This window comes from Anas platyrhynchos, chromosome 34 (genome assembly GCF_047663525.1).
Source record: "Anas platyrhynchos isolate ZD024472 breed Pekin duck chromosome 34, IASCAAS_PekinDuck_T2T, whole genome shotgun sequence".
Lineage (NCBI taxonomy): Eukaryota > Metazoa > Chordata > Aves > Anseriformes > Anatidae > Anas > Anas platyrhynchos.
Window position 1 is genome coordinate 3,059,263 of NC_092622.1, and position 15,273 is coordinate 3,074,535.

The window sequence follows — 15,273 nt, forward strand, 5'->3', positions numbered from 1 at the left end:
ACTGTGTTGCCCTTGGCAATCTCCTGGGTGCACCTCCCACCACATCCTCACCTACCTGTCAAGCTCCAGAGCCTCAAACCTATTGTGTAAGGGCACCTGGGAAGGTGAGGTGCGTAGGGAGGGGGGCTTGCATGCAACACCGAGTAGGTTTCCATTCCTCCCCATCTCTTAGATCCCCTCCTTCTGCCCGACAGCGAAAGGAAAGGGGGTCCACCACTGTTTGGGCTGTATTACCCCAGAGCTTTTCTTGCAGGCATGGCAGGGAGTTGCTCCACCAGTCTATCTCCTGCTCACACTTGCTGATGGTCCTTAGTCTCTCCACCTCCTCCTTGAGCTCTGCCACCAAGCTGATCAGATCATCTACATACTCAAACCTCATGCAGGTGCTATCTCTGCCACCCTCCGTTGGAAGCAGCAGGTCTTTTTGGACTGGCACTTGGTCTGGGTTACCACAGACTTTTTGGTGAGAGCTTTCAGCCTAATGGAGACCATGGCCACTTTTGTTGCCAGGTAGGCAGCCAATAGGTGAGCTGGTCTACTGAATTGGAAGGTATATTCTGCCCCGTCTGCTTATCACCCAGGGCCATATCTTATGCAGGATGTGCTGGCCAGGTCTTTCTGTTCCTCTTCTTGATCTCAGCAGAGTTTTTGATCTCACCATCATGTCCTAAGACTGCGGCATTGCCATCTGCAAACCCCTGCACTATGGGACCCTCTTGTGCAGTACAGCTTGTGTCAGGATGTTAGCAGCTGCCTGGGGCAGTGAGTTTCTCAGTGCTCTGCTGCACACCGCCATACACTTGTGCTTCCACTCTGCCAAGGCAATGCTGTGGACCAGTTCATCTGTTAAATCCCCCAGACCCTCAAGCTCTCCTGCTCAGACTCTTAACTCAGGTAATTTGGGCTTATTGTAATTAGTGGCTGTTTAACCTTTCCTTGTTTTGTTGTCAGCATGCAGTCCAATGTGCAGATTTTCAGGACAGTTCTGAGGGCAACCTCTGAGCAGGGTGAGATGAGGTTAGAGCACGTAACAAGGGTTTCGGGTGTTTTCAGGTTAGGGTTTAGGGATTGGAGCTCACCTTTCAGGGTGAGGAACAGGCTTACGGGGAGGGTTTACTGTTCTGCCTGTGATATCTGGTCAGTGTTTTGAGGATGGGCTAGCTTTGTGGGTTAGGGTTTAATTTAGGGCTGGGGTGAGGGCTAGGTTTAAGGCCAGCATTTTCATGTGAGGGGTAAGGGCTAGGGATTAATGAGAACAAGTGGGTAAGAGTAAGGGTAAGAGACTGCAGGTTTGGGTTTGGGCTTCAAGGTAAACTTTGAGGTGCTAGGGATTAGAACAGTGGGTTCCTGTTAGGTTGAGGGGTTGCATTTAGCATCAGATTAGAGCTTAAGGTTAGTGGTTATAAATAGGGAAATGGCCTAACACAAATGTTTTCATAGTCAGTGATGCAGCAGCAACAATATTACCTGAACACCTTTTATATTTTAAAGTCTTTCCTCTCTGTTGGTCACTGTGGTGGTTTTACTCGGGTGAGCAGCCAAGTTCCACCACGGCCGCTCTCTCACTCCACCTCCTCAAAGAGGAAAGGGGAGAAAATACGACAAAAACAGCTCAAGGTTTGACATAAGAATGACTTAATTAAAGGGAAAAGGGAGAGGAAAAGAAAAGGAAAAAAAAAATCAAGGGCCACGCAGAAGCATAGAGAGAAAGAAAAGCGGTTTCTCTCTACTTCCGTCAATGAGTGATATTCGGCCACGTCTTGGGAAGCAGGGCCTCAATACGTGTAGTGGTTGTTTGGGAGGACAGATGCTTCCACCACAAGATCCGCCCCCCCCCCCCCCCCCTTCCCCCTTCCCACCTTCTATTGCTGAGTGTGATATCATATGGCATGGAATATCCCTTTGGTCGGTTTAGGTCAGCTGCCCTGGTGATGTCCCCTCCCCATCATTTGTCCACCCCAGCCTGCTGGCTCTTGGGAGCTTGGAGGGAATCCTGATGTGGTGCTAGCATTGCATGGCAATAGACACAACACTGGTGTGATACCAGTGCTGTTCTAGCTACACGTGCAGAGCACAGCACTCTGTGGGCTGCTGCAGGGAGAGGTGACTCCATCCCAGCCAGACCAGCACAGTCACAGAAATGACCTTTAGTGGGATGTAAAAGGACACATGCTGTAAAAAGCCCCCGCAGTAAGGGAAATGGGAACCTACTGCTTAATGAGGTGGGTGAACCTCATGAAGTTCAACAAAGGCAAGTGCAGGGTCCTGCACCTAGGGAGGAATAACCCCAAGCACCAGTACAGGCTGGGGGCTGACCTATCATAGAATCATAGAATCATAGAATATCCTGAGTTGGAAGGGACCCTTAAGGATCATCAAGTCCAACTCTTGACACCGCACAGGTCTACCCAAAAGTTCAGACCATGTGACTAAGTGCACAGTCCAATCTCTTCTTAAATTCAGTCAGGCTCGGTGCAGTGACCACTTCCCTGGGGAGCCTGTTCCAGTGTGCAACCACTCTCTCTGTGAAGAACCCCCTCCTGATGTCAAGCCTAAATTTCCCCTGCCTCAGCTTAACCCCGTTCCCGCGGGTCCTGTCACTGGTGTTAATGGAGAAAAGGTCTCCTGCCTCTCGACACCCCCTTACGAGGAAGTTGTAGACTGCGATGAGGTCTCCCCTCAGCCTCCTCTTCTCCAGGCTGAACAGGCCCAGTGCCCTCAGCCGTTCCTCGTACGTCTTCCCCTCCAGGCCTTTCACCATCTTCGTAGCCCTCCTCTGGACACTCTCCAACAGTTTCATGTCCTTTTTATACTGTGGTGCCCAGAACTGCACACAGTACTCGAGGTGAGGCTGCACCAGCGCAGAGTAGAGCGGGACAATCACCTCCCTCGACCTACTAGCGATGCCGTGCTTGATGCACCCCAGGACACGGTTGGCCTTCCTGGCTGCCAGGGCACACTGCCGGCTCATATTCAACTTCCTGTCTACCATGACCCCCAGATCCCTCTCTTCTAGGCTGCTCTCCAGCGTCTCATCGTCTCATCGACCTGCTGAAGAACAGCCCTGCAAAGAAGGATCTGGGGGTCCTGGAGGACAGCAGGCTGACCATCAGTCAACAATGTGCCCTTGTGGCCAAGAGGGACAATGGTATCCTGGGGTGCGTTCAGAAGAGTGTTGCAAGGTCAAGGAAGGTGATCCTCCCCTCTGCTCAGCCCTGGGGAGGCATCACCTGGAGTCCTGTGTCCAGTTCTGGGCTCCCCAGTACCAGAGGAACATGGAACTCCTGGAGTGAGTCCAGCACAGGGATACGAAGATGATTAAGGGCTTGGAGCATCTCTCATACAAAGAAAGGCTGAGAGATCTGTGTCTGTTTAGCTTGGAGAAGACTGATATGGAATCTTATCAATGTGTACAAATATCTGAAGAGAGGGTGTCAAGAGGATGGGGCTGGACTCTTTTTGGGGGTGCCACATTTCTTTACTGTAAGGGTGACAGAGCACTGTAACAGGTTATCCAGAGAGGTTGTGGAGTCTCCTTCTTTGGAGATATTCAAAACCTGCCTGGATGTGATCAGACCCCTATCCCCTGCTTTGTCCTGCAGACAGCTTCTGGGGATAGAGAAAGGTCCAGGAACATCTTTGCAGGTTCTAAACAACAGCTCAGAAAAAAAAACAGTGCAGGCTGTAAGTAGAGATTAGTGAAGGCATACTCTAAGGTTCATCACCAGCTGATTTCTCTCTCAGTGTAGGACTCTGCATGTTAGCATGTAGCCTTCCTACCACCACCCTCCCAGTCAGAGCAGGCAAATGAAGGCAGAGGCTCTAAAAATTGCTTTATTTTTTCCAGGTAGCGCTTGCCTCGAGCTTCCTTCCCAAAAGTCCCCTGGGAAATGCCTTGGGGTGATGTGGAGCTTTGAGTACCCTGTCCCATGCAACAGCCTCTTGACAGCAGAAGAGAGGCTGCTTTGGAAGGCTTTCACCTTTGGAAGCCATCCAGCAGGACCCCTTCTCTTCTAACCCTACCAATGCACTGTGGCCCTTTATCATGGCACCTTTGGGCAAAGTGGGGAAGGGCCTGTGCAGGCATTCTGCAAGGGAACTTGTGCTCAGGTGCCTGGAACACCTCCTGCTCTCCTTCTGCATTGACCTTGGTGTCTCACTCCACGCTCTCCCAGCTGATGTTGCACAGCAGCTTCTTTGTTTTTCCTTTTCTTAATCTGCTCTCCCAAAGGCACAACCAGTGTCTGTCTCTCACTGGCTTGGCTCTGGCCACCAGTGGGTCCCTTTTGGAGCTGGCTGGAGCTAGCTCTGATCTGCCATGGGGCTGCTGCTGGGCTCTGCTCACAAAGGCCACCCCTGCAGCCCCTATCCCAACACCCCTGCCACTACCAAAACCTTGCTACACAGGCCCCATTCCCTGATTGACTGGATAGACTTACAGTCAGACTGTCGTTTGGAATATGCATTCTCCAAAAATCCACAATGCCTAAGGAAGCTTGTTTCTTTCTCAATAGTTGGTGGTATCGCGTTAAGGGGTGTAGCCAATTAGCAGTTACAGGTCCGGTTGGATTCGGGGTACTGAACTATCATGGTCACAGATTCACCAACAATACAACATGTCCTCACTCTAGTCACGTTCAATGCGAACTATCATGGCTAGGAACAATGCAGTTAAGTGCAATTTATTACAGCAACAGGTACACAGGTTCTTTGGATTACCGGTGATAATTTACTGTCTGCAAAAGCAAGCTGGCATGCATGAAATGCACAGGTACACAGGCTGGCTATTAACATATTAAAATGCACAAAGACTCTATAGGGATTTCTAAGTTTCCATGGAGACACCTGGTATAACCAAGTGTTCAAATCTCACCCAAAGGCATCCCAATGTGGGGGGAAGAGGAGGCTCAGCCCGCTGACTGATGCCAGTCAGGAAATAGATTCCTTTGCGATGGTATCTCCCCTCATGATGGTATCTTCCCTAACATCCTCTCTCTCTTAAGCCAATTCTAATTATTTTCTATCTTTTAGGTAGAGCTTGAGCGACTCTAGTCAAGTGTATCTTGGTTATGATTGGTAAAAAGTTTTCTCGCTTTCGTTTAAAGGTATAGGCTCCAAGAAATTCAGAGCACGTGCTCAGTGAGGGGTGGTCACACCTTGGAGGCAGGTAGCTTTTGGGATGGAGGTGTGTTCTGGTACTATAATGATATTGTAATGAGCAAAAGTTCACTGGAGTACTGCATTTTGTCAAAAACATGACAGGTCATTGGTCAGGGTAGCAAATGTGCAGCTTACCGGTCTTGGTGTGCACAAGAACAATCGAGTCCCCAGATGCTCAGAGAGCCTAGCTGTGGTATCTCCACTCCGTTCTACACTCCGTACTGTTCCTTAGAGTCAGCACACTAAGTTCCCCTTGTGCAGTAACATCTAAGGTTGGAAGCGTAGGGAATGCTTAGGTAGTGCAGCTACACTCAACCCCGAAAGCTTCTTCAATACTGTACATTTTCTTTAAAATGTGAATATCCGTTTAATTTTTCCAAGTCACTTTAAGCAATTACTCCACAACAGCCAAATGTGAAATGTTTTATGAACAGATAGGCCAAAGCTTTACAACCTTTAGTTTGACAGAAGGAAGTTTAAAAACTTTGTAACTGTAAATGATGATCCAGGACTGGGAGTCCTCTGAAAAGATTAGGTGAGGAACTCGTGGCACGCATCTATCCCAGGACTTGTAAATGAAGTAGCTTATTGTGGATGCCTAAGAGTTGACTATCACAGTATCAAGGAACATTGGAAGAACCTGAAAGAGAGTTTCTTAGACTGACTTTTACAGTAAGAGGTGGGCCTGCGCCCAGATGCGACACTGGCTGCACTGGGAATGGGGATAATGGGGTTCTGGGAGTAATGGGATCAGGACATAGGCACTGGAAGGGACACAATGGGGATCACACGATAGGACCAATGTAGTCCTGGGAGCACTGGGAATGGCGATAATGTGTGCACTGGGATGAAACTGGTAAGGACAGTGGGAGCACTGAGATGATGACAATGGGGCACTGGGATGGGGCTGAGAACACCCGTAGGTGGCCCTGGAGCACACTGAGACATACTGGGACACAGTGGGCCCTGCTGCAACCCCAACCCCCCTTCGTGCACCCCTACCCCACTCAAAGTCCCGCCCAAGTGACCCCCTCTCATAAAGGCCCCCCATTCACCCTGTGTGACGCAAGGCAGTGCTAGGCACAGCTTTATTCCTCCTTTTTGGGGGGCGGCACATACAGACCCTCCCCCAGAAGTGGGGTACTGTGGGGGAGGGGGACTTCACTGGGGGCATTTTTGTGCACCCCCATGCCCCATGGTACAGGGGTGAGTAGCTTCCATGGGGGCGGTCCAGTGCTATGCAGGGGGAACTGCGACCTGGAAAAAGCAGAGGGGTGTTTCCTGGGGGGCTGGCACTGCAGGATGGGGTGGCTGGGCTGGGGAAATGACCTGGTGCCTTGGCTCCCAGCCTGGCCCCTGCAGGGAAACCATAGGGCAGGGGTGTATTTATTGTGCCCCAAGCACTGTGCTCCTCCCACAGCCCACCCACACTTTGCCCTACAGCCCCACACTCCACTCCATAATTCCCCCCTCCATCCCCTTTCCCCTTTCCTGCCTAACCCCGCTCCACACTCACCCTACCCCACCTCCCCATGCGCTGCTGTATCCACTATGGGGCTTGGGCTCCCATGTGCCCCACAGCAGGGTCCGGTCACTTTACCTGGGGCTTCTCACAGTGGGGGGGATCTCAGGTAGCTCAGCTCCAGCCGTGGAGTGATGTGGGGCAGGAGGCAGAGCAGTGCCAGCAGCAGCACCAGTAGCAGGTGTGGAAGGAGCCTGCAGGGGCACTCAGTGGTCTGGGGGGAGATCTGGGGGGTGCGGCACCCCTCCAAACCTCCAGGGCTTTTCCTGACCCGCAGTGTGGGGTGCTGTGACCCATGGCAGTGGGACCTCCACTTACCACCATGTACGCCGGCATTTCTGGTCTGCACACTGGGACGGCTGTGGGGAACATGGTGATTGAGGGGGCGGTGACATGGCCTCTTCTGCCTCCTGCTTGACATTTTCTAGGGGAAAAGATGTGATGATTCTGATGATTCCTACCTCCCTCCACGGCTCTGTGCTAAGCAGCTGTGCCTCAGGCTCTGGGGCTCGCCTGTGGGAGGAAGAGGCTGGGGAGCTGGAAACTGGGGCAGTGATTGGCATTGGGGGGGGGTGGCGGCGATGGACCCTGGGGGATGCGGGGAGGGCTGGAAAGTGGGGGTGGGGTGAAATGGGCAGTATGGGCAAGGGGTAGATGGGAATTCTGGGGGACCCAAAGCACCATGTGCCCTCACTCCATGCCAGTGCAGATTTGCAGGGGCGACACTTGTATCCACGGTCTTTGCATTCCCACATTTTATTATGATTCTACCCATTTTTTTCCCTCCCACCTTCCTACTCCTTAAGATTCTGACCGCCCCGATTTCTAGCATGCAGCCCCAAAAAGCAGCTGGCGGCCGTCTGCCCTGACCTCCACCTCACAAATATGTATGGTGATTGAGGCTGAGCTAGAAGGAAGGATGAAAACGCAGATTTGGGAGTTTATAGGGGCATTTTCAGCCAGTGAGAGCCCTGTGTCCCCCCAAGTACCCACAGCACCTACGTGGCCAAAGCCTCCAGTGTCTGCCTCAGCAGTCTGTGGAGGCTGCTGATCTCCATTTGTAGCTCCTTGAGTTTGGGGGAAGAAAAAGACTTTGTTAAGGTTTCTCCCATTTCTCCTCTCCATTTTGCTGGATTTGGGGACTTTGTGGGGGCCATGCCCACACAGCGCCCTCGTAGTGCTGCAAAGCCTCCATCAGGTCCTGCATGCCACACATCATCTGCAGAACTGGGGGGAACAGCAACAAATTTGGGGTGCCGGTGGTGGCTCCCATCCCTTTGGAGCCCTGGGGAGCCTTTTCACTTGAGGAGAGGGATCATGTTGCTCACCTTGGCAAAGGCGGATTGTGGCAGGACACCACAGCAATGCAGCAGGGCTGGAGACCATGGCCACATTGGCCTCCACAGATGGGCATAATGGGGGAGGGGCTGCCAGCCTCATATGTTGTCCCCCCCCAGCTGAGGGAGCTGGTTTGTTAGCATGTGATAAGGCTCGGATGCCTCTTACCTGCAGGATGGCATCCTTCTGTGCCTCTGGTGCCTGCAGATTCTCTTTTCTTCCCTTGGCCTCAGCGAGCAGCGCTGAGTTCTGCTCCAGAGGAAAGTGGGTTGATACCCAGTGAGATTGGACTGAAAGCTGCTGGTGGTGCATTGGGGTGGGGACACAGTGCTGCAGGGCACCCCTGGTTCTTTGTTCCCGTCCTCACCATCTCCTGAAGGCCGGTGACTTCCTCCAGAAGGCCATGCTGCTCCCTTTCCTGGAAGGGAAAAACTGTGCCGTTAAGTTGCTGGGGGCAGCCCCATAATTTGTGGGGGCTAATCAGCCCACTAGTTGGAGGGCATGCAACTGGAGGCTGCACACCACCAGGTCTGGCCCTGCTGAGGCCAACACAGCCCCACTGCCGAAGGCAGGGCAAAGGCCAGCGACCAGAAGCCAGGAGTCACCGCATCACCTTGGCATTGTTTTAAGAGGAAAAAAAGGGAAAATGAGCAACAGAGTTGCTGAGCAGCTGTTGGGGGGCACTCACCAGACGCTGATTTTGTTCTATCAGGCCTCTCTTCTCCTCCTGGAGCTGTCTCACCTCATCCTCCAAGTCTTCCAGCTTTTGGCTGGATGCCCAGCCATGCTCCAATGCCTGATGGGCCCTGCAAGAGACAGACGGCCGCTGGTAGTCACCCGGCAGCACTGCTGCAGAGACGCATCTGCAGCTTCCCACATGTCCCTGTCCCCTGCTCCCAGCACCTATGAGTTGTGACAGGTGTTGCAGGCGCAGAGCTGAAATGCCCACATTTAGCTTGAAATGCCCAGTGTCAAGGCACAGAGCCAGAATTCCACTGTCTGCTCCAGGCACACCCAGTGTCCAGGCATGGAGCTGTAATGTCGCCATTTGAAGCACTGCCCCCACTCGCCTCTGTTTCCCCAAGCGCTCACCCGTCCTGCTGACAGTGGGCATGCTGACACTCACGCATGACAGCGCGGAAGGTGGGCAGATCCAGGGCTACCCCTGCTGCTGTCAGCTCCAGCATCTGCCTGAGCTCCTGCAGCTGCTGCTCCTCGCCGCTACGCCCCATCACGGCCTGCAGGTACTCCACGATGCGCCAGGCTGGCACCGCGCCTGCCATCAGAGGCAAAGCTCACCACATGCCCTGCGTCTGTTGGGCAGCGCGCGCATCCATCGGGCTGCCCGTGCATCCACCCCTTGGGCTCCAGCCCCCCGCGTGTGTTCCTGCGGCGTCCCCCGGCTTCCGCGTGCCATTCAGAAGGTGGAAACAGGCACCACGGAGTGAGAAGGAGGCCACGGGGTGGAATCAGGGTCCCGGCACCGCTACCTGTCTGCTCCACGTCACAGGCAGCAAAGGCACAGTCCAGCAGGGACTCCTCCAACCAGCCACCCTCGGCCCCGGCTGTGGGAGGGCAACGGGAGAGGTTACGGGGCCCGACGTGGTGCTGCCTGGCACGGCAGGACGCCACGCGCACCTTTGGGGCCATGCTGGGGCCACCTCATTCTCTGGGGGGCCGCCTAACGCCCCTCTGGGCAGCAGGCAGTACGTACTTGCTGCACTGTCTCCGCTCTCCATGCTCTCACGGCACTGAGGGGACCCCAAGGCTTCTCCTCACAGCCCCGAGGGAACAGGCGGGAGCCCCGGCCACTTCCCGCCCTGTTGGGGAAGGGGCGTGCCTACTCGCAGCCCTACCAGGGCTTGGAGCCGGGCACCAGCACTTTGCTGAGCTTGCGAGGCCTCGGGCCTCTGGCCTGCTTGGGCAGAGCTTCTCCGCAGCACTGGGAGGCTTGGTTTCTCCTTTGTTTAATTGGAACAGCAGTCCCTCTACTGAGGAGGTGGCAAGCATCGACTGATAGAATGGACTGGGGTGGAAGGGACCTTCAATATCATCTAATTCCACCCCCCGCCGCCACAGCCAGGGACACCTTCCACTACACCAGCTTGCTCAAAGTCCCATCCAGCCTGGCCTTGAACACTTTCTGGGAAGGTGCATCCACAGTTTCTCTGGGCAACCTCTTCCTAGGACTCACCACCATGGTAAGAAAATAATTTCTTCCTCATATGTCATCCTTTAAAATTCAAACCATTGCTCCTTGTTCTGTCATCACCCCTTCAAGCTGCTGAATGGTCCACCCTGACACGCAGGAAGAAAGCAAAGTGGCAGGAGGCTGGCACAAATGCGAAAGTAACTCCTGACCAAAATCAACAGGAGGAGGCAGATTGGGACTGCTTCCCAGCCTCAAAGACTCAGTGATTCTGTACAGGAGAAACTCGTTATGGTTTGTGTGTTTAGGCAATGGGAGGGGATCGTGGGGCAAGCTCCTGGCTAGACAGAGGGTCTAAGTCCAGTTGCTGGGGGGTGATCCATATTGTAGGTGTGTCTGTGTAGGTGTATGTTTTCCTGGAAAATACCCTAACATACAAAGAGCCAAACATTCATTCACTGTGATCCCGGTTTTTGCTTGCTTTGTAGTATCACTGAGTGTTTCAGAGATGGTTCTTATAGTAATTCCTACCTGGGTTGGAAATTCCACTAAACAAATAACCTCCTTTAGTGCCTGTAGTGTACTGACACTCCTCGCAATGTTATCTTATGAGAGTCACCACCATCACGGTGAGCCATCTGCACCCAACCACGAACAGGTGACAAAATGGAGCTTCAGTGCAGGGGGACCTTGGGAATCTCCAGCCTTCAGCCAAAAGAAACCCCCTGAAGTTGGCAAGGAGCAGTGGCCAGTGCTGCATGTGGGGCAGAATACCATCAGGGCAGGGCTGGACCTGAGCAGCTGAGGGGGGACCCTGGGGAGAAGGGCCTGTGTGCTATGAGGACACCATAGGAGCCAGTGTGACATGCTGACAGGGATTAAGGCCAGCTCCTTATGGGGCTGCATTAGGGGCAGCAGGGTCCCCCTCGACTCAGTGCTGCTGTGGCTATCTCTGGAGCAGTGTGGCCCAGGACTCAGTTCCAGGTTTTAGAGAAGTGCAGAAAAACTGGAGAGTGTGGAAGGGAGGTCTGCCAAAGTGGGCTTCAGGGCTTGAAGCACATGAGATGGAGAGGTTTAGAGACCTGGCCTCCTTTGGCCCTGTGGCATGGAGGCTCCAAGCAGCAAAGTATGCAGAGACTGCTTGAGAAGTGCTTTCAGACACATAGGTGCTTTTCCTCCTACTAGGAAAGAGCATGAGAAAGAATGAATATCACAAAATGCAGCGGGGGGCATTGAGACTGAGGTGGAGAAAGGTTTATTGAAGGACAGAGCTCACCCAGAGCCCCTGGCTTTGTGTTTCATGGATTACTGAGGGCAGATGGAGAGACATTAGTCAAGGCTGGAATATGGGTGACCCATTCGGTGATAAACTAGAGCAGATTGATATGGCAGTGCATTAATGGTAACCAGGCTAGAGTAAGAGGAAGTGGGAACCCATAGGAAGTTTCTAGGCTCGGATGGGCCTATAGAGAGCTACACCTGATCGAAAGGAATGCACCAATCAGAAGTCTGTAACAATGCCTGCTAGCCACATGCAGCAGGTGTAGCTGGCTCAGAAGCTATATAATGTCTTGCACTGGAAAAAGAAAGGGTCTCCAGTTCTCAACTGTCTTGGAGCCCATGTCATCATTCCCTTCAAACAGTAACCCCAGCGTGATAAGGGGAAGAGCAATGCTGCACGAGTGTCTGAAGGGAGCCCAGCCGAACGAATCAAGCTTGCAGCCAGACTGCAGCTTCAACCCCGGGACATCTCCTGAAGGACAGGTGAGCGGCTGGGCATTAACAGTGGGAGCAAATCTTTCAGCAGCAGAAGAGGCTATAGTAAAATTATTAACACAACTATTAGTAAAAAGAGGTGTAAAATATGACCCATTTAAGATAAAGCTACTGTTGAAGTTTTTGCAAAAACAAGGGGTCCCCTTGATGGCCTCAGCTGTATTCGATGTAAAGACTTGGGAACAACTGGGGGAGAAAGCGTGGGAGGCAGCATCAAGTGGGGATACAACTGCCGCTGAAGGTATGATCACGTGGTGCCTGGTAATGGAGACTTTAAGTGCATGGCAGGTGGAAAAGAAGGTACAGAACGCTGCTGCCCAGACGATCCTGACAGTAGCTCCATGATCAGAGTCTGATAAGCCACCAGAGCAGGACAATTTAATAGTTTTTGGGGATGATCAAAAGGAGAGCTGCGGAACCACACTGCTAAGCCCTATTCTCTGAACCCCCTCGGCTCCCACATTGCTCCCCTTAACAATACCTCCTTGGGAGCTCGACTTCTGATCCACAGGAACAATGGGAGCAGGTGCACCAGGAAGCATTAAGAGATGGGGACCCAATAGGTACGGTTTGCCAGCTACAAGTGCGTGCCAATGAGTATATGGAATCTAATTAAAGAATTAAGAAAGATTGTGACTACGTAGGGGTTGCATGCACCATTTACTCAGTTGTTGTTAGAGAATGTCATGACTGGTCAATTGTTGGTGCCTTACGACTGTCGCCAGATTGCTGCAATGATTCTAACCCCAACGCAGAAGTTGCTATGGGAACAAAAATGGAGAGAGGACTGAGAAACGGCTGCCTTACAAAATCTGGAGAGACTGTCTGGCGACCCTCTTATGGGAGCCAGGATCCCACAACTCAGGGACTGAGCCGTTTCTGGACCTGAGATTGCAGGCTAGGCTCAATGATGCCATCTTGTGGCAGTCTGCGTTTCTGGCTCTCCAGGCATTGTTGAAATTACCTGAAGTAGGAAAACCTGAACCCTCATTTATGAGTATTAGACAACAAGTAAGCGAACTGTACATGCAATTTATTGATAGATTGTGGGATGCTGTAGATAAACAGATCGACAATTGTGAGGCAAAAGAGGCATTGATGTTAAAATTAGCTGTAGAAAACGGGAACAGGGATTGTGAAAAGATACTCCAAGCATTACCAATTAATACTACGTTAGTGCAGATGATAGAAGCATGTAACTGAGTTGTATCAGTGGAGTACCACACTGCCGCCTTAGCTGGAGCCTTTGCGGCAGCGCTCCAAATCAGAGGAAAATGTTGTTTTCGCTGCCAAGCTACAGGACATATTGCTGTTGAATGTCCCCAGCGGGGCATGGGGGGAGGCTGCGGTAACCCTGCTCCCCCCTCTGCTTGTCCCCGGTGTGGAAAAGAGTGGCACTGGGCTAGCCAGTGCTGTTCAAAATATAACACAGAAGGTCGACCCCTGCATCCACGACAGGGAAATGGGAGGTGAAGTGTGGGGTGAGGCCACGCAACTATACAAGTGCCCCGGTCCTCAGCTGTGGTTGGGCTGTCCTCACAGGACCTGACTCATGTAATGATGACAGCCAGACCACAATCACAGCAAAGCACTGCTCCAATGGCCCCCTGAAATACATCACCATGAACTCCCTCACTGCCAAAACCTGAGAAAGTGCCAGCTTGGATGTCTCCACAGTAGAGGACTGCACCCTTTGGAATACTCGGGTATGCAAAATAATGCTGAACATTAAGGAACCAATAGATAAAGGATATAGCGCGCTCCTGTTGGGATGGTCAAGTACCACCTTAACAGGACTTTTTGTACTGCCTGGAGTTATTGATGCTGATTATGAAGGGATTATACAAGCCATGGCATAGACTCCCTCACTACTGGTACTCATGCCAAAGCGTACCAGAATTGACAGGTTGATATTATTTAAAGCAACAGTTCCCCAAGCAGAACAGTGAAAGCAACATGACAGGGGCTTTGCATCAACAGGACGCCTGTCAGTCTTCTGGGCCTTGACCATTGCCACCAAAAAACCTATATTGACCCTGACACCACATCACCCAACCGCCAACCATCTGAATGCCCCAGTTATGGTGTTAATGGACACGGGGCGGATGTAACAGTAATAGCCCTAAAGGACTGGCCCAACGGATGGCTGTTGGATTCAACTGCAAAACACCTTATGGGAGTAGGTGGAGTTTCCAATACTTACCAGAGTAAATATATGCTTACCATTAAGACTCACAAAGGTTCAGCATACCATGTTCGGCCATATGCTGCCCCAATACCTGCAGCATTGATAATCAAACCTTAGCACCATTGTTTGAACTTTTGAAGGGGGACATAGACATTAATGTACCCCAAAAGATGACTAATGTGGCCAGAATGTCTTTAAGCAAAGTTGAGGAAAAAATTTAAGCCCGACAATGACAACAACACGCAGAAGACTTACACATTCAACTCTATATATGCAACCAGGACCCGCAACCCTTAGCGATCATCGCACAATGGGATTCTGCCGCAGCAAATCCTCTATTGTTACTAGAACGGGTGTTCTTACCACATCAACCTACTAAGACATTCACGACCTGCACTGAAATGTTTGCAGCCTTAATTAAGAAGGGCAGAGAACTTATTGTAGAGATAGCCGGGGAGGAACCAAAAAGCACTGTTATTCCGATAGTTAAGGACTACCTTGGCTGGTGCTTGTAGCATTGAGCTACAAGCAGCCCTTTTGGGCTTTGATGGTCAACTAGAAATACACCTCCCATCTCATAAAATGTTCACCTTTTATAATAATGTGCAACTCGGGGTTAAACCCTAATATAGATGGCACCCTGTCCAAGGATAAACTGTATTCATTGATGGGTCAGGGCAAACAGGAAAAGCTGTAGTTACATGGGAACAAGGAGGCCAATGGCACCATATAATAGTGGAGCATTCAAGGCTCCCCCCAAATAGTGGAATTACATGCAATAATAACGGCATTTAAACAATGGCATCAGGTGCAAGTGAATATTGTGTCAGATTCACAATATGTGGTGGCAGTGGTACAACGAATTGAACGATCTTGCTGAGGCAATCATCTTCAGGGCAGATGCGTTCCGCAGTGCAGCGGGGATTGGACGGGCAGGGCTGTCTTTTCCGGCATCGAGCCCACGTGAGGGAGCTGCCAGGACCCGGCAGCCCTCGCAAGGGAGGCTGATGAGGCCTCCCTTGTAGAGCGTAGGGATATGGTTTAGTGGGGACTGTTAGTGTTAGGTCAGAGGTTGGACTCGATGATCTTGAGGTCTCTTCCAACCTAGAAATTCTGTGATTCTGTGATTCTGTGTGAGGT

The 15,273-nt window shown here is 51.8% G+C and overlaps 1 protein-coding gene across 3 annotated transcripts; it reads right to left on the reverse strand.

Annotated features, from left to right (window-relative positions):
• Positions 1-5,525: 5,525 nt before the first annotated feature.
• Positions 5,526-10,202, reverse strand: LOC119714723 (uncharacterized). Of its 3 annotated transcripts, XM_072031889.1 has the most exons (10): positions 9,735-10,202; positions 9,511-9,585; positions 9,113-9,296; positions 8,709-8,826; positions 8,388-8,438; positions 8,189-8,269; positions 7,685-7,749; positions 7,001-7,106; positions 6,761-6,876; positions 5,526-5,800 (listed from the first exon to the last, which is right to left on the reverse strand). In XM_072031889.1, the coding sequence occupies exons 1-10, from the start codon at positions 9,757-9,759 to the stop codon at positions 5,773-5,775; spliced, it is 849 nt and encodes a 282-aa protein (XP_071887990.1). In that variant the 5' UTR covers positions 9,760-10,202; the 3' UTR covers positions 5,526-5,772. The 3 variants fall into 3 exon arrangements, with proteins under 3 accessions (XP_071887990.1, XP_071887989.1, XP_071887991.1); XM_072031888.1 differs by having other exon boundaries at positions 9,511-10,202; XM_072031890.1 differs by lacking the exon at positions 7,685-7,749 and having other exon boundaries at positions 9,511-10,202.
• Between the last annotated feature and the right edge of the window lie 5,071 nt (positions 10,203-15,273).